The following is a 19,465-nucleotide window of genomic DNA, read 5'->3' on the forward strand; positions in this document are numbered from 1 at the left end:
TGTATATACATTTTAACTGAGTCGTTAAGTCATCGTTAGTCGTTACATGTAAGTGTTGTTTTGAAACCTTTAGGTTAACGATCTTGTTAAATGTTGTTAACCCAATGTTTATAATATCAAATGAGATTTTAAATTATTATATTATCATGATATTATCATGTATGAATATCTCTTAATATGATATATATACATTAAATGTCTTTACAACGATAATCGTTACATATATGTCTCGTTTAAAAATCATTAAGTTAGTAGTCTTGTTTTTACATATGTAGTTCATTGTTAATATACTTTATGATATGTTTTCTTATCATAGTATCATGTTAACTATATATATATCCATATATATGTCATCATATAGTTTTTACAAGTTTTAACGTTCGTGAATCACCGATCAACTTGGGTGGTCAATTGTCTATATGAAACATATTTCAATTAATCAAGTCTTAACAAGTTTGATTGCTTAACATGTTGGAAACATTTAATCATGTAAATATCAATCTCAATTAATATATATAAACATGGAAAAGTTAGGGTCACTACATGGGAAAGGGTAGGAAAAAAGTGCTAGATGGGGACAAGTGTGGTTTTACACATTAATGGTTAATTCATGTAGACAGGTATTTCATTAATTCATGGTAAAAGTAAACAGCACATTGGCTGACCGAATAAGCAATTTCATTCACCTCAGCCCATTAATGCATTAGTAAACAGGCCCTAAGATATATTAAAATTAAGATTAAGATATAAGATTATAATATTAAGATTAAGAAACCACTTGGACATAGCTCAACGACTCACCAAGTTTCTATTGAAGTAGGAGACTTTCAATTCTTGGCAACATTAAAAGTTGAATTAATTGGACTTTTGACTAGACATCAATGTGCGCAATTCACTCGGTTATGGGTCTCGTTGCTCGGAAGCTCTGTCACCAGGGATTTTACTCGCTAGTGAGAACCCAATGTGGTTGTCGTCAGGAGTTTTCTTCTGTGAACGCCAAAAAAATATTAATCTTATATACTAAACCTCCTTCGGATTTCTGCCGTTTTTTACTTTCCAGGTTGTCATTTCGTATACGTTATATATGAGGTTTATCGAAGTTGTTAACTAATGCTTTCTGGTGCAGCTGGTTAGCTGTTGTGTTTGCAATCGACTTGCCCCAGGTTCGAATCTTGGTTTTTTTTTCTTTTTCAGATTTTCTGGAAAGGCCACGTTGGTATAACGTGTCCTCTGACGTGGTTTCCACTTTCTCTTTTTGTTTCTTTTACTTTTTATTCTTAATATTATTCTCAATCGTTTCAGAATTCTAATCTTCTTAAACTCTCTTCTATCTTCCGATTAGGGCTTTGTTCTTGCATGCTTCGCGTTCGTTCAAGCTTTAGGGTTCGTAACTCGCGATTAACGCTTGCTGTTGCTGCTATTACGCCAAAAACCCTGCAGGTGCAATCGGTATATATTTTCCCTTTATTTTGCTTCTTTTTTTTCTGTTTCGTTGTATTCCGTCATTGTTTCTGCAAATTTCTGGAGTTTCTGTTATTTAATTGGGCATTGCTATTGTTGAAAATTCAAAAGACAATATGAATTTATGATTTTTTTTGGTTGCTGCTACTTTTCATAAATTTTTTTTTTTTTTGCAGTTTCAGGTTTTGTTGGTGTTGCTATATTGCTAATTTTCCTTCAGTTATCCTACGGATTTTCCTTTTCTGCTATAGTCAGGTACTTTTGAAATTATGTGAACATTGGTTCCTAAAGTTCTCAACATAACTAACGATATGTTTTTCTTGCTTCTGTTTTCCGTTTTTTCCTTGGTATTTAATTGCGTTTACTTAACATTGTTAGTAGTATGTTTATTGGAGGTTTACAATTCCGTTTTATTTGCTGAATATTGTCTGGCAATTTTGAAATTTTACTATCGTTCGCTCCTTTGTTACTGACTGTACTGGAACCGGCAAGGCTAAATAATGCCGCCTAAAAAACGGACTAATCAGATACTAGACTCTGCTGTACCATCTGCTTCTGATGGTGCAAGTAGTAGCATAGAATTAGACTCAACTAGAAAAAAGAAGAAAATAATTAATAATATAAGTGTTCGGAATAGTAACCCGATCAACATAAGTACCCGTGTGACTTCTTCAAGCCCAAATCCGACCGGTTTCTGTGGTGATATTGGCTTCCCGTTGGCTCCTTTGCGTCAACATACAGGTTCGCTGCTTTTATTTCCAATGCATGCTTTATTTTATTTGTTATTGTCTAATAATTATTACCTGAATTTTTTTCTTTTTCATAGCCGGATTGTTGTCTGATGTACGTATTGCTCAGCCTACTCACTGCCCAAATGATATAGAGGGTATGTTGGTTGTTTATTTTCTGACTAAAGGTCTATAAAATTTATGGCATACTTTAATTAATGTTTGTTTTAAATTGGTTATCAGGGGTGACAAATGCATACGACGATGTTGGTGATTGTAATTGTGTTTGTTCTTTTTGTGGTGCCATGTTTTGGCATGATGAAAGACTAAAAACCTCATCAAGCGCTATAAGATTCAATCGTTGTTGTGAAGGGGGTCGTGTCGATCTACCACGTGAAGAAGAACCCCCTGCTATCATTGTGCAGTTATTAAGTAACAAAATTTATGTTGAAAATATTCGAGCGTATAATCAGATGTTTAGCATGGCCTCATATGGAGCTCAAATAGATGATACTATTAATAATGGTAGAGGACCATATGTATTTAAGATCTCGGGCCATGTTTATCACTGGATTGGGTCATTATGTCTGGAGGAGGGTAATCCTCCCCGATTTTTGCAACTATACATATATGATACGGTGAACGAAGTTCAAAATAGAATGAGGTTCTTTGGTGGGGACAACTCCGTTGTTCTTAGGGCTGAAATTGTAAGGTAGCTGATAGAGGTTCTAGATGCTAAGAATGAGTTAGTTAAGTTGTTTAGAACTGCAAGAGACAGGATCGAGACGAGTGATGTTCCCGATTTACGTATTAGGCTTTATAGTGTTATTGGTACAAGGCAATACGAGTTGCCTACCAGTGATGCTATTGGTGCTATTGTTTTTTATTCGGGTGATAATACCAGAACTGATTATGACATGATCATAGAGTATAAGGGGGGTACGCCAAGACGTGTAAATAAACTACATCCCTCTTATATGTCTTTACAGTTTCTGTTACTATTTGTGTATAGGCAGCCGGGATACCATCCGGAACTAAGACCGAGAAATGTGCGTGGAGGTGGCGGTAGGAGAAAGGATAAGATGACCATGAACATGTTCTATAGTTATCAGTTACATGATAGGTATAACATGTTTGGTCTATTATCTAAATGTGGTAGGTTATTTCAGCAGTACGTTGTTACTGCTTACTGTAGCATTGAGTTAAATAAGCTGGATTACGTGAGAAATAATCAGCAAGATATACATAATGAGTATCTATCTGGGTTGTATGATGCTATAAACAGGGGAGACCATTATGGAGCTGATGTTGGTTCGAGGACCATATTACCTGCATCGTTCACGGGGGGTCCCAGATACATGTATAGCCACTATTTGGATGCACTTGCTATATGTCGTGTACACGGCAATCCAAAGTTTTTCATTACATGTACTTGCAATGCCAAGTGGCCGGAAATCAGAAGGTATTTGCGTAAATTTCCGGGGCTAACTTCGACTGATCGTGGTGACATCGTCGCTAGGATTTTCAATATGAAAGTCAAGCAATTTGTCTCTGTTCTAAAACAAGAAGAATTATTTGGTCCTTCAACAGCTGGTACGTTTACAATATTATTATAAGCTCTTAGTTTTGCGATAAATCAATCTTATTTAATATTGACATTACTAATTACGTATTGTTAACGGAAATTTTTTTAAGTATTCATTATACGTTATATGTCAAATAAACTGCTAAATTACTTGCTATTTTTATGTACCTGTAATGGATTACTATTTCATCTAATATTTATTAAAGCATACTGTTAATAGACTTATAAATTTTTAACAGGAAAGGGTCGGCTTGAATTGTTTAGATAACATATTGAAACGGGCTTGAACTGCTTAGTACATATGTCTTGCTTCAGAACGTAATTGTAGTAAAACAATGCACTAAATTCTGAATAAAGAATAGATAAAATAGCGTCTATATAGCATCTAAGAGTTCCATATGAATAAGCAGTTCAGACTATATGTTGGGACGGATCCATGCTGATTGACGTAAGAAATGTCACTTTAAGATAGAACGGGTCACCATTGTCTATAATTATATTTTTTGAACAGATTCTCGGACATGTTATGTATGTATATCTGTTTATGGTAAAGGACATAAAATAGGTCCATATTACGTGTGGTTATCATTCACTGATATGAAATGCAAGTGCTGAATAATAATTGCCCGAATAGTTGCAGCTAACTTTAACTAAATTTATAATTCGTTGCTATATTTTATATTTTATTGCTTAGTTTTTGCATAAATACAGTGTGTAATTCAGTTTCTTAAGGTATTTTTTAAAACTGTAATTTATGTATACAAAAGTTTAATTATTTTTTTATTGTACATGCAGTGCTTTACACTATCGAGTTTCAGAAAAGGGGGCTTCCGCATTGTCATACATTATTATGGATAAAGCCGTCTCTGAGATCCTATCAACCACAGGATGTGGACCGATTCATTTCAGCCGAATTACCAGACCCCGTCAGAGATCCTAATGGTTTTAGAGTTGTGTCTGACATGATGATGCATGGTCCTTGCGGGTTGCTAAACAAAAAAGCTCCCTGCATGGAGGAATCAGAATCTACGCGAGAATCTTTTTGTTCCAAGAAATTCCCTAAACCGTTCAATGAGCAAACGTATTTCGATAAAGATGGTTACGTGCATTACCAAAGGCACAATCTAGGTATCTCAGCCGACAAGAAGATTTGCAGGCTTGATAACGGCTACGTAGTACCGTATAACCGTACATTATGTTTACGCTTTCATGCACACAACAATGTTGAATGGTGCGGCTGGTCGATGCTTATTAAATATCTATTCAAATATATATCCAAGGGGACCGATCGTGTTGCTGCTTACATTCCCAGACCCATTGGTTGTAGCACTTCTACCGACATTGTGCAGAACTCGAACGTTGATGAAATAAAGAACTTTGTCGATGCTCGGTTTATCTGTGCACCTGAGGCATGCTGGAGAATATTTAACTTTCTGATTCACAGTCGTAAACCTGCCGTGCAAATACTTGCCGTTCATTTGAAAGATATGCAGTTGGTTAAGTTTCATTCCAATCAGCGTCTAAAATCGATTGTGAACAACCCAGTTTCTAAGAAAACGACATTGACAGAATGGCTGTTTTATAATAGAAATTCTAGCGATGGAAGACATTTAACATATCTAGACTTTCCTCTAGAATTTGTCTGGGCTGATGATCATAAAAGGTGGAAAAGAAGGTGCAATCTACCGGGAAGCGTGTATCCTGCATTCGGTGAAGTATTTTATCTGCGGATGCTACTATGCCATCAGAAAGGTAGCACTTCATTTGAAGATCTGATGACCGTAAACAATAGCGTTCACTCAACCTACCGGGAAGCGTGTCTTGCTATGGGCCTATTAGGTGATGATAAAGAATGGCTCACGGCCATGGAAGAAGCAGCTGCTACAGCAACTTCAGCACAATTACGCTTACTATTTTCTCACATACTTCAATTCTGTGATGTCACGGATCCTCTAAAGCTATGGAAACAATGCTAGAAATTAATGTCTGATGACATACCGATTAGGGTTACGTCATCCTTACATATATCAAGGATATACGTAAATTCAGAGGAATTGGAGGGTTACGTTCTCTACGAATTGTAGATTTTATTAAATCAGTATTCCAAGTCCGTTTCCGATTTTGGTCTCCCTAGAATTCCTCTACATCTTCTTGATGATCTTCAGAACAGGCTTATCATGGAAGAAAAGAATTACGACCGTGAAACGTTGCTTGCTGAAAAAAGCATACTAGAATAGAAATTAAACGACAAGCAACTAATGATCTACAATTTAGTCATCAGTTCAAATAACAGTCGAAAGCAAGAACTAATATTTGTCTATGGTCATGGCGGGACGGGCAAAACCTTTCTTTGGAAAGCAATTACCACCGCCTTTCGAGCTGATGGAAAAATAGTGCTCACCGTGGCATCATCCGGGATCGCTTCCCTATTACTACCTGCCGGTCGAACCGCACATTCAAGATTCAAGATTCCCATCGATTTGACCGATGAGAGTATGTGCAATATTAAGAAAAAAACGCAAATGGCATCACTTCTAAAAAAAACAGAGCTAATCATTTGGGATGAAGTTCCAATGAATGACCGAAAGTGTTTAGAAACCCTCGATAGAACGCTAAGGGATATCTACGATTCTCCAGAAATACCTTTTGGTGGTTTAACATTCATATTAGGCGGTAGTTTCCGCCAAACTCTTCCAGTCATGAAAAGATGCGGAAAACGTGAAATCCTAGACGCGTCTATAGCAAATTCCTACCTATGGAAGAAATTTACAATCATTACTTTGGAAGAAAATATGAGGCTGCATCAGCCAAACCTTTCCACGATACAAAAAGAAGACAACGCTAATTTCGCAAGATGGTTATTACAAATCGGGAACGGTGATATCGGTGTTCCAGATGAATCAGATCCTCACAACGCTTCTTGGGTCCAAATTCCAGAAAGATTCTGTATTCCAAATGGCAAAGCCGGTCTCTCACAGCTTATATCATTCATTTACGATGAAAATCTGCTTCGATTTCCGGATGCAAGCAAATTACAACAACAAGCAATCGTTTGTCCGAAAAATGAGACGGCTGATGCCATTAACAACACCATTCTTAGAAGCATAGAAGGTCCACAAAAAACTTACACAAGTTGCGATACAGCAACCCCATATAGCAGTGATGGTGGACAAACTGAGTTACTCTACCCAACGGAATACTTAAACTCTCAAAATTTTCCAGGGCTTTCACCACATGAGTTGTGTTTGAAAGTTGGGGTTCCGATAAGTTTGCTTCGAAATTTAAATGTCGCTGGAGGATTATGCAAGGGAACCAGAATTATAGTAACACAACTACTATCAAACCTGATTGAAGGCGAGATCATCACAGGAACAAGGGTTGGCCAGAAAGTCCACATCCCCAGAATTACCCTAATATACAAAGACAATGTCTTACCATATATTTTCAAAAGAATACAACATCCTGTTAAGCTATCGTACGCAATGACCATTAACAAAAGTTAAGGACAATCCTTAAATAAGATTGACATATATTTGCCAAAACCCGTATTTGGTCACGGGCAATTATACGTCGCTCTTTCAAGGGCAACATCACCAAATGGTCTCAAAATACTTATAAAAAATGAAGACGGTCAAAGTCATAATGTGACGAAAAACATTGTTTATAAAGATTTTTTGCAAACCATTTTCCGCAAACAGGTCATTAATAAGTAGTTAGTTTTAATATCAAAATTGATAGCACGTGTACTTCCACATAACTGCATATTTATACTGCATATTTATACTGCATATTTATACTAACTGCTTACGAATCCCTTACGTATCTAACACCTTAATCTATACTTTTATGGCAGGATGAATCAACAAGCAGAATTGGTACCAATCTCAACACTGCGCCCAGGCCAGAAATTGAAAGTCATTGAAGCAATAGTATACAGGCTATGGATAGCTAAGCGACCAAAAGAAATTAGGCCTCATGGATATTCCTGCATACTACTTGACGAGTAGGTACATATTCTGAACACCTATAATGGTTTAGATACATAACTATACTCAATAAAAGGCCGATTTGCCGAAATTGTTATCACTGTTTAAATTAGAAAGAAATCACAACTGTTATTCAGTTACCCATATGTGATGCAGACCTGCGATTTCAGTTTTTTCTGTGTGCAGGTTATTTTATGTTCACAATTTATTTTTAATTTTGCTGATATCACCTAGCAAATAGCATATACTTTACGATAAATGAAATTTCGATGATTTAAATCATGATATTTCCGATAATATAACACATAACTATGCCTAATAAAAATCTGATTTTGTCACGTACAGGGAAATGCTATTCAGGCTAACATAGATTGGAGAAACAGAAATATTTTGCTGCGCATTCTTCAAGTTAACAGGGCTTATAAGATATCGAACTTCGTATGTACGCCATCACAAAAAATAGATCAAGCCATTTCCAACCCCACATCCTTAGCTATCGGACTAGAAACCCGTTTTGAGAACATACCAGCTGTCGGTTTCCCGTTACATTTCTTTGAATTTACACCATACCCGCATCTCAAACTCTACACAGTCACACGTCCAAATGCAATCCTAAAATTATTCATCCACTTCTTTTTAACTTAAACTCACTAACCAACATACTATTTTCGCAGACTATATAGGATGCATACAGCATGTGGGAGACGTTCAAGAAAGTCGTGGGAAAAAAGGAGAGTTAATTCTACGCCGTTCTATGAACATTATCGACTTAAGGTAACAGTCCTTAACTTTATTAAATATATCGGTTACATAAACAATACATACATCTGAAAATGATGCCTGAAAAGAAAAATAATATTAATGCAGTGAGATGACGATCGAGTTCACCTTATGGAATGACATGGCTACAAATTTTGATATAGAGGCGTACAATGCCATGGCCAAACCAGTGATGATAGCAATTGGCTCCTGCTGGGTGAAGGACAACATAGGTCAGCAAAACAAACTCATACACTTCAAAATCATAGTACTAGCACATTCGGTATATATATTTATTAAACATAATGAACAAATTACTCATCTATATAATCAACACTGCAAGAATTTCACTCCAAAAGTTTAAAAATTATGACCAGTAAAACATAGATCTTCCAGATAATGTTTTTTTGTGTTTTTTTTCTTTTTTTTTTCTTTTGCAAAAAGACTGGAAATATATACCTGATGATGTTTTTCTTTTTCTTTTTTTCTTTTTTCTGCAAAAAAACTGGAAATATATAAATAACGTGAAATGATTGCGAGTTACAAACAATTAACCAAGTTGGACTTACTAAATCATATTCACTTAGTACAAAAACTTTGAAGGCTTTGACAGTAGCATATGCAGGCTACCTGCCTGATGATGTTCATAGCGAATCTTTATGTACAAAAGTAAAAAAAGAAAAAATAAAAATAAAAATAATTTTACCGGTTTAGATATTTTAGTATAGCTATCGACTGATTGTTATAGGCACATATTCAGCCTTTGGTTCCGGCATCTGCATCATTCCACAATTACTCTCGATTTTAGTTGGCAATTTTTTTTATGTTAATTTGCATAGTAGTTGCATATAGTTCCGTTACCCCGTCATGTGTCATAGACATGTACCCCGTGTGTATTATTGGGTCATAGCACTCGTTTTGTTTTGTCCATTTCCTATAATTACTCTCCGATAGTTAAAAAAAATTCCATATGATATTTTCTTTTACAATTTAAATGGTTAAATTACTTTTGGCCGACCACATAGAAAAATCAAATTGTATAACTAGAATTCAAACAAAATTTGTTATAAGGTAACTGACCGTTGAACCCATTGCCCATTATATGGCTGCTTTACCATTTTGTTACTTTTTGATCATTCTATAATGCCATGACATATATTTTTTAAGTTAGTCATATACGATAACGTACTAACTATTCCGCCATATATTTCAGTCACAACCGAAATACAGCTCTCCGGGATATCAGCAACACACTATTATCTAAATCCGAATATTGACGAATACCATCAGCAAATAGAGCAGTAAGTTTTACATCCACAAATATCAAAAACAAAAAAACTTCCAAAAATTAACCCAAAGCTTCGTGACAGATACCTACAGAAATTCGCAGCACAACCACTTCTCCAACCGGAACGCATTCAGTTTAGTGATCATGAGGAAGAAAAGAACGCAGACAGATACACTCTAGCAGAAATACTTCAGTTCAATCCAACAGCTTACAGGGTACATAAACATACATAAAAAAATATTAGTTTCGTAAGCTTGATGAAATAAAAATATAATACTCAATGAATAAATTGCAGGGTAGAACTTTCAAATTTGAAGGAATTATCTGCACAATCATTGAGAATAACAATTGGTTCTACTACGGATGCCCAACCTGCACAAGAGGAATGCGAGGAAACCCGCCAAACTTACAGTGTCCCGATCACGAAACCGAAGGCGAATGCCTTTTCTGGTAAGTTACAAATAGTGCAGCACTTTTATCCATAAGAAATGTACTAATGCCTAATGCTTATCATTACAAAATGACAGTTATTCATTCAAAGCGACTGTCATGGACGACACCGCCTCAACAATTCTTACCTTCTTCTCAGATTCAGCAGACGCATTAGTAGGTATCGACTACAAAACTATGGTAACGATAATGGGGCACCACAACAAAAGAGAAATTCCACCCCAACTCAAGCAATTAGAAGGAAAACGCCATATAATTGAAATCAGCATCGGCACCGACAGATATGGAGAACCTAACTACGTCTTTAAACGCCATTTTCCACCAACAACTCCAACGGAGGACACAACGGAAACTCAGCCTACAACATTACCCATGGCAAAACCAGCATCACCAGGTCAGCAAAACCAACTAATTACATAATACCATGCGCACAATGTTATAACGAGTTCTGAATAACCACAATTACACATTTCTAGACATGATTATTCCGAAACCCGTTATTGATAACAAAATATGCCATGAAACATAGATCGCTCTTAAGTCCACTTGCATAACATAGTCGAAATAACATGGTCGAAATACGGGAAAAGTCTACCCAATTCTTGATGAAAATGGAGTGGCAGAACTTAATAGGATTAGACAACTGCAAAAAAAAAAAAAAAAAAAAAAAAATTAAATAAATAAATAATTGCAGTCTGCTTCAGGTCATAGTAATACTTTGGCAAAAGGTTTCATGATATCTATAATTTAAAGAAAAAAAATGTAACAGGTTCCGAACATAAGTAATATTTTCATCTCTAAAAAACAATTAGGCAGGCCCACTACTAACTAGTACTATATTACAATGCAGAAAAACACAAGAAGAAATCCCAGCAACTCCAGCAAGGCAGCAGGAAGGGATAATAACTAAGCCAGCAACAACTCCAGGTATGCCTTACAAAACCGCAAATATTATTCAACTTTATAAAATTATACTGTCATCTTCACCAGCATAACCAGCCTCACACGTATGCGAACCCAAAATCAACAGCTATACAAATTTGTAGTTAATAAAGTGGACAATTTAGATTATTTGACTTGAGCAACACGATATAACTTAGTCGTAGAATATGCTTACCTCCACCGTACATGATTCACGTAGGGTTAATTATACAGTTTTGGGAAATTGTCAGTTTGTCTCTAGACACACTATTCACGTAGAGTTAATGATTCACGTAGGGTTAATTCCGCCTTGAATTTCTGCCTATTATTGTCGAAAAAGCTTACGTGCCTTTTCTTATCAATTACTAATTCCTACATTACACAATTCAGGAATAAATCAAGAAGACATTGGCAGCCAAAGTCAAACACCAATTCCTCCAACCCCGGTCAAGAAACAAGAAACAAAAACAACTCGCGCGGACATGAAAAGATCACTCCCAGCAACACCCGAAGAAGGAATCGCAAAGAAGAACAAAGAATGAACCGCAAACCACTCTCTGGAAAAAAAAAAAAAAAACAAAATCCGTAGCATAATAATCGCAACCATTTTCATTCTGTAAATATTAAATGTTGCATATGTAAGTTAAACGAAATGTAGGTTAAACGATCGAAACAATTGCAGCCAAGGCTGCAAAACTATCTAGGATAATATGTACTCTGGTCAGCCATTTTCATTGTGAATATATATAGTTGCGCCTTGAAAAAATGCAGATCACCTTCAAAATATGTCACATAGACGACCGCGGTCCATCACAATTCTAGTTAAGATAAAAATAATGAATAAGATTGTAAATTCAATAAAAAGTTTTCTCTGTGAATGTAATTATAATTATAATTTATAATTATAACTATTGATTATGATTATTGATTAATTAATTAATTAAAGTTAATTTAATTAATTAATTAGATTGGAAGGAAATAGTAAAGTAAATAAAACAGAATAAGGTTCGATCGCGTTACGAACTCAAACCCAAAACAACCCATCACCGGAATGAAAGCCATCGCCGTCGTTGTTGCTGCCGCTACGGCAGCAACCAAATCAAGAAATGTTCGCAGAAAACTTCAATTCTCATCAATTCGTGATTACTCTATAATGATCTCAACACACATTAACAACAACACCACTCTAAATCAATCTGAGCCGTCGATTTACTCCGTCGATCACCGTGGTCCGCACCACCATCTTCTCTCCGTCCCTTGGTCCGCCAATCAGATTCGATTCGCCAAAGCTCGCGGCTCCGATGTAAGTTCGCTTATTCATTTTTTTTGTATCTGAAAAGTTTATGAGGGTTTAGTTAGGGTTTATGAAGATGACTAATAATAAGTAACTAATGTTCATTCCTTTTTAGAATTAAATTTTAAAACAGCAGTTCAATTGAAAAGAGGTTATATGGATTGATCAAGACCTTATGTTAGTTAAGGATCAACATGTCTCTGGATCAGTTTAAAAAAAAAATCTCTATATCAAAACCTTATTACTACGTAGTATATTAATGATATGTGTTAGTAGGTAGCCGGCATTAGTAATCCGCGTTGACTGATCGTTGACCGATTTTGATTACTCGGTTGGGACCTTTCGTAAACCGAGCAGCTGCCGATTACTCCCCGAGTAATTATGAGTTTGATAGGAATCAAATAGCTGATGTGATCTTTGTAAAAAAAGAATAGTAGCTGTAATATGTATAAGTGATAGCTGAATAATATGAAATTGTAATTGTAATAGCAGCAAGAACAATGAACAATAAAACTGGGTTTTAAAGGCTTATTTGTTGCCAAGTCTTTATTAATTTATGTATACATCACTAACTCGAAAAAGAGTTTGATTAGATGTATGTTACAGGCAGAAACATATATACTAATGCTAACAATACTACACCATACATACATTATTCACATGTACAACGTAAGTCTTTTTGCTCATGAATAAGTGGGTGGTCAAATGCACTGAAAATAAAATCACCATAGGTAACAATTGACCATAAAAATATAATAAACTAAAATCTAAAGTTTCCACATCATATTATTAAGCTGATGACCTATATAGCCAACTACTTCTCATTGACATTTTTTGGTTGTATTCTGAATGATTTCGTGCAGGTGAGACCTGGAAATGTTATTGAAAGGAAAGGTTATATTTTAATTTAATTTATTACTAATATATTCTTTATTCTCACTTTTTTCTATTATAGTATATACAAAATACAAATGAATGTTATCAAATGATCCTTGGATATAGAATTTTCTGAATTTGTTTTGCCTTGTTTTCGGTGGTTTCATTTGCTACAGGAAAAGTTTATCAGGTAAATGTTTGTGTTAATGTATATTGCAAGGTAACTTTCTATTTGTATATGTGTTACATATTAATTTTTTATTTTTTTTTTCTGTAACGTTGGGTTAGGTTGTTAAAGCGCAACATTCGACTCAGGGAAGAGGAGGTGCTATTATCCAGGTTGATGCTCCATAAGTATTAATTTGTATTTCTGATTTTACATATTGTATACATAAAATTATTACCTTTAAGTTGTTATCACTGAGTATATTCATAATTTGATATGGGATTGTTCTTATTTAAACATTTCTTTTTTTTTATATATATAAAATTTCTACTATTTTTTAGTTAGTTCTTAAAATTTATCAACAGGTAGAACTTCGTGACGTTGATAGTGGAAACAAAGTGAATGAACGTTTTCGCACCGATGAGACAGTTGAAAGTATGCATTTTTATGTTTGACTTTTTTTTTTTTTTAAAAAACAATTGTGGAAACTTTTTTTTTTTATTGACATATTTGTGTTGCCAAATATGCAGAGATATACGTTGAATCAAAGGCATACACATACCTGTACACTGATGAAGAAACTGACAGTGTTGTTTTAATGGAGTAAGTTTTTCGTCTTCTGTTTCCTCATTTTTTGTGTTTAAGAACTTTTTATCTTTAAATTATTTTAAAACATTGTTGCAAGTAATTAAAAATTAGCAAGTTCATTTATATTACTAGGCCTAATACTTTCGTGCAATTGGATGTACCCAAGCACCTATTCGGCGACTCTGTTGCGTATTTAAAAGGTGCTGAGCTATCTTTATTTGAGATATTTATCTTTTATGTTGGGTATATTTATGTGTAATTTATACAAATATACATAGATACATACATGTCTTATTTAGCCGAAACATGTTTTATGACAAACAGATGATATCACTGTGTCTGTGGAACTTTTCAATGATAGGCCCATGTCGGCATCAGTACCAAAACGAGTGACGTGTACAGTAGCCGAAGCACAAGTACAGATGAAGGGCATGGGAGCTACTCCTCAGTATGTTTTTTCATCCTCAAAAAAAAAAAAAAAAAAAAAAAAAAAGTAGATTTATAGTTTTGGTAATATGTAACAATATTTTTCATGTTTGTAACAGTAATAAAAAGGTGTTACTGGACAACGGACTCAGAGTAGAGGTAAGTTCATACATATAAAAATTGAGTTTGTGGCTTTTGCTGAGTAAGCATGCATTGACTTAACAGTTATTTAAAGCGTTGATAAAATATTGTTTTGAATCTTTGTTTAGGTACCACCTCATGTTTTAACGGGTGATAAGATACTTATTGACACCACTGACAACTCATACATAAGCAGGTACATATGTGTTTAGTTGTAGTCAGCCGATATTGTATTTTTTCTATACCTTTTGCGTTATTTGTGTTGATATTACATACTTGTGAACATTAAATATTAATTAACAATTAATAATTAATCATTATATTATGAACCTAATATATAAGTTTAAAAATGAACCTAAACCAATATTGGATTGACACAGGGCTTGATAACTATCTCGCTCGTCGTCTTCCGCATTGAGTTTGTTACTCCCTCCGTTCCAATTAAATAGTCCTGATTTTCTTTTTTGTCTGTCCCAAATTAATAGTCCACTTCTATAAATAGATAAGAATAATTGATTAAAATACTTTTATATCCTTACTTTATTTAAGTAAGGTAAAAATATAAGTAAAAAGTAAGGGGTAAAAATGGAAAGTAGACAAAAAGTACATGTGTCAGTCACTTTTTCTTAAACTGTGTGCTTTTTGTCTGGAGACTATTAAATTGAGACGGAGGGAGTATTTAATATTTATCACAATAATATTATTAGGTTAATCTATATATAAATATAAATTTTATGTACGAAATTTTGTAGCATGAATATTTTGGTATACGATAAGCTGATATAACATGCATTATTTACTTATATCTTCCATGTTTCTGACAGGGCTTAAGCTTATTTTTCATTGCTTCATGAGTGTCACTGTAAAAGCACTATTCTCAGGACATGTTTTTTGATACCTACGAAGAGAACCTTAAAAATGAAGTAGCCATTCATTTTGTTAATGTTAGATATATCTTTTTAGCGAAAGTTTCTATTCATAATTTTACCATATGAAATAGTAGATGACTGAATAAGTTATGTTTGCGGCATTTAGTGGTACATTGTTATTTCTATCATTCGGCATATATATGGCCAGTGGACTGACCAGATTACAGACATTTCCGAGGCTTGTTTTTTGAAACATTGTAATGAAAATATGCTTATCTACTTGTTTAACAGCTCTTTAAGTTGGTTTCCTTCTCACTGGCTAATGCCTTTTCGACTAACGTGTGCACTGTTTCGATTAAATGGTTTTAGGTTAGTGTTCTAAACCGTCGAATGATGGACAAATTTCTATATTCAAAAAGCGAATAAGCTTTGATCAGTGTACCATTATGCGTGTACCATTATGCATGATATATGCATAATCATCCCATTACATGTGATCTTTTCAATATGTCTGCACTAAACAATAAACATTGATCAATCTTGTTATACGACATCAAAAATACATTTTGGATCGGAGTGTTACTGGAATTTTGATCGGGTCGAGGGGAAATCACGACATGTAACTGTCAGTTTTACCAATAACATGCCCCCCCGCACCCCCAACATACCAGATTCTCCTTGGAGTATTTCTTCCGCCTTTCCCAACACAATAGTATCGTACCTTCTGATGATGAGACCCCGTTACCTCCAATCCTTTTCTCCAAAAACAGGAGTTTGCCAGTAACGTCTTCAAACTTCAAAGTTTCTTTCCCATATATCAAAATAGATTTCTTGTACCAGTCTCAACGCTTTATCTTCGTCATCCACTTTATCTTCGTCATCCACTTTAACTCCAATAGCCTGACATGATGTCGTTAAGAATGCTCAGATAATCTAAAATCTTTGAACCACCATCCATATGTAAAGTATGGAACTGTTCCTTAAGACACGAGCGATTTGAGATGCCCTTGCTCTGCTCTAACTTATCCCAAAGTTTCTTAGCCGTTGACACAACCCATACACTTTATTAAGTTTGTTCTTTGCAAGATACAAACGAATCTCACTTGTTGCCCTCAAATCCATATCATCTCATTCTTCCACATCGAACTTACTAGATCCGCTAGAATCAACGATAGACATAAAGGTGGGTTTACCTTTCAACACCTTGTGTAAACTGAACTGAATCAATACATCCTTGACTTGAACTTCTCACAAGCCAAAACTGATTCTTCTATCAAATTTCTCTACCTCAGACTTCACTGGACTGAACTTCGACATCGTACGCGTATTTTTAAAAAAAGATACACTATACGATCAATAGAAATTGTTGGTGACTCTTTCAAGTTTTAAAATTTTCAAATGCTTTCTAGTATCAAACATCAAAATATGGTATATTTTCATTGATTTGGTGATGGGAATAACCACAAAAATATGGTTAACAAGTATGAGGTCAAGGGAAGTCTTGACAAATACTTAAATGACCCGACCCTTATTCGATAAGATCGCAATTCTTCAATTATGTTCCACTTGAACATGAATTTTTCATATTAGATCGTGATGCTACTTACATATAAGATCGCAAACCAGAATTTTTCATAACACTTTCACTGAAATTTCAATCGAAGACTATAATATAAAGTTAAAACGGACAAAAAAATATTCTTATAAAAATATGATCAATATGGTTTTAGATGTAACAATTGTTATACCTTGAAATATGTAATTCGTGTTTGTTTCCTTGAAATTGTAATAAAATTGATTGTATACGATGAAGAACAATGAAAATGATAATGAATCTGACCTTGAAACTGAAATGGCTTAACAAGATCATTGTAATGGTGTTATTATGACCACATTTTCATCACTTACATCACTAAACTAAGTCAAACTATAGTCAATGCACATCAATACTTTGCAGACTACAAACTTTATGAGCCACCAACATGATGTATGATTAATTGTACAACAAGCATTGAATATATGATCAAACCTCTTTTCCTATACCCAATTACTCCAAAATTTTAATAAGGACAATGCCGATTATCGTTTTCTAGTGTTCTAGAAAACTAGATATTAATAAGGACTACATGTTAACTTGGAATATTATTGATAATTTGATAGTGTTCTAGTGTTCCAAATTTATTTTTTTATTTATTTTTTTATTTTTTTATTATTGAATCACCATGGTCAACAATCAGCAAAATATTGAAGCCCATCTCTTGCAAATTGTCCAGGCCCAACAGCAATTAATAGACAATTATTACTTGTCTCAGCAACTTCAGGCCCAACGAAATTCACAGACCTATTTATTATCTTATATGGCTGCTTTCTCTAAATTGCAGCCAATTACAGCACACTCAATTACAACAGGCCCAACACTAATTTTTTTCATGGGCTGCAACCACATGTGCATCACACTCAGAGATATTTTAACATTGGGTATCCTCAACATTCTGAAACCTCTGCTAGTTATCTCCCACACGTTTTCAATAGTGTGACATTACATAACCCTGGTTCTGCGGATTGGAACATGGATACAGGTGCAACTTCCCACTTTACATCTAGCATTAATAATCTTAGTACTGTCTTTAATCATTGCATATATCCTTCTGTTGTTGTTGGCGACGGGAATGCTATTCCTGTCACTAACACAGGTCATAGTGTGTTGCCTAATATCCATCGACCTCTTCACCTTAATAATGTACTTGTTACCCCAAATATTGTCAAAAACCTCATATCCGTACGAAAATTTACCTGTGACAATAAAGTTTCTGTTAACTTTGACGAGTTTGGTTTTTCTGTGGTTGATTATTTTACTCGTCAATTACTCCTCCGATGTGATAGCACCGGAGATCTGTACCCATTCACAACTCCAGCTCCACAACCTATTCAACATGCCCTCCTCACTACCTCCACTACCTGGCATCAACGTCTCGGACATCCTAGCGTTGAATCATTTCGCCGTCTTGTTTCTAATAACTACATAGCTTGTAATAAAACGAAGCCTCCCGAGTTCTGCCATGCATGCCAACTTGGCAAACACGTGAGACTTCCGTTCAATAGTTCTAGTTCGCATGTTAATTCTGCATTTGATATTATTCATTCTGATTTATGGACTTCTCCAGTTTTAAGTCTTAGTGGTTTTAAATACTATGTTATTTTCTTGGATCATTATTCGCATTATTTATGGGTGTTTCCGTTACGCAATAAATCTGAAGTATTCAATATATTTGTACAATTTCGCACATTCGTTAAAACCCAGTTCAACACTGAAATTAAAGCTTTTCAATGTGATCAAGGGGAGGAATTCGATAACACCCATTTTCACCAGCTCTTCCAATCAAATGGCATTCAACTTCGTCTATCTTGCACCCAAACTTCCCAACAAAACGGAAAATCAAAAAGAATGATCCGCACCATAAATAACATAATCCGCACCCTCCTATTTCAAGCAAACCTACCTCCAACTTTCTGGACAGAGGCACTATACATGGCCGCCTATCTTCTAAATCTTCTTCCATCTTCCGCCATTAACTACGATATTCCTCACACACGACTCTACAAAAATCCACCAAACTATTTCACACTACGTGTCTTTGGTTGCCTCTGTCACCCTCATCTAAACACAACCAACAAACTCGCTCCCCGTTCTACTTCATGCATCTTCCTCGGATACCCATCCAATCATCGAGGCTATTGATGCCTTGATCTCTCCACCAACAAAGTCATATTATCACGCCACGTTACCTTCTATGAAAATTCGTTTCCATATGGTTCCTCTCTTCCCTCGCCTGCTCCTACCACCACTACCACTGCCTATGACTTTTTAGATCCACCACCTAACTCGTTCTCTCGTAGCTTCACTGAAAATAACACCCCCTCATCACT

General features: G+C 35.0%; 2 protein-coding genes across 3 annotated transcripts; both read left to right on the forward strand.

The window, feature by feature from the left end:
- Window positions 1-1,961: 1,961 nt before the first annotated feature.
- LOC139875624 (uncharacterized) lies at window positions 1,962-5,750 on the forward strand. The gene is made up of 6 exons (XM_071862948.1): window positions 1,962-2,202; window positions 2,288-2,347; window positions 2,433-2,901; window positions 3,004-3,117; window positions 3,202-3,782; window positions 4,570-5,750. Exons 1-6 carry the CDS (start codon window positions 1,962-1,964, stop codon window positions 5,748-5,750), a joined length of 2,646 nt encoding a protein of 881 aa, XP_071719049.1.
- A 6,432-nt stretch (window positions 5,751-12,182) lies between these two features.
- LOC139877398 (uncharacterized) lies at window positions 12,183-15,823 on the forward strand. Of its 2 annotated transcripts, XM_071864818.1 has the most exons (11): window positions 12,183-12,481; window positions 13,336-13,366; window positions 13,525-13,538; window positions 13,637-13,687; window positions 13,880-13,949; window positions 14,045-14,117; window positions 14,235-14,302; window positions 14,427-14,550; window positions 14,648-14,687; window positions 14,798-14,865; window positions 15,494-15,823. In XM_071864818.1, exons 1-11 carry the CDS (start codon window positions 12,230-12,232, stop codon window positions 15,498-15,500), a joined length of 798 nt encoding a protein of 265 aa, XP_071720919.1. In that variant the 5' UTR covers window positions 12,183-12,229; the 3' UTR covers window positions 15,501-15,823. The 2 variants fall into 2 exon arrangements, with proteins under 2 accessions (XP_071720919.1, XP_071720920.1); XM_071864819.1 differs by lacking the exon at window positions 14,235-14,302 and having other exon boundaries at window positions 14,464-14,550.
- The last annotated feature ends 3,642 nt before the right edge of the window (window positions 15,824-19,465 follow it).

Source organism: Rutidosis leptorrhynchoides, chromosome 11 (genome assembly GCF_046630445.1).
Source record: "Rutidosis leptorrhynchoides isolate AG116_Rl617_1_P2 chromosome 11, CSIRO_AGI_Rlap_v1, whole genome shotgun sequence".
Classification (NCBI taxonomy): domain Eukaryota; kingdom Viridiplantae; phylum Streptophyta; class Magnoliopsida; order Asterales; family Asteraceae; genus Rutidosis; species Rutidosis leptorrhynchoides.

What these genes read in the sequence shown, in the direction of transcription:
- LOC139875624 (XM_071862948.1), top strand. Translation starts at nt 1,962, where the DNA reads ATGCCGCCTAAAAAACGGACTAATCAGATACTAGACTCTGCTGTACCA. An exon ending in TCCTTTGCGTCAACATACAG is followed by an intron (nt 2,203 to 2,287) that starts GTTCGCTGCTTT and finishes TCTTTTTCATAG; the next exon opens with CCGGATTGTTGTCTGATGTA. An exon ending in CTGCCCAAATGATATAGAGG is followed by an intron (nt 2,348 to 2,432) that starts GTATGTTGGTTG and finishes ATTGGTTATCAG; the next exon opens with GGGTGACAAATGCATACGAC.
- LOC139877398 (XM_071864818.1), top strand. Translation starts at nt 12,230, where the DNA reads ATGAAAGCCATCGCCGTCGTTGTTGCTGCCGCTACGGCAGCAACCAAA. An exon ending in CCAAAGCTCGCGGCTCCGAT is followed by an intron (nt 12,482 to 13,335) that starts GTAAGTTCGCTT and finishes GATTTCGTGCAG; the next exon opens with GTGAGACCTGGAAATGTTAT. An exon ending in GACAGTGTTGTTTTAATGGA is followed by an intron (nt 14,118 to 14,234) that starts GTAAGTTTTTCG and finishes TTATATTACTAG; the next exon opens with GCCTAATACTTTCGTGCAAT.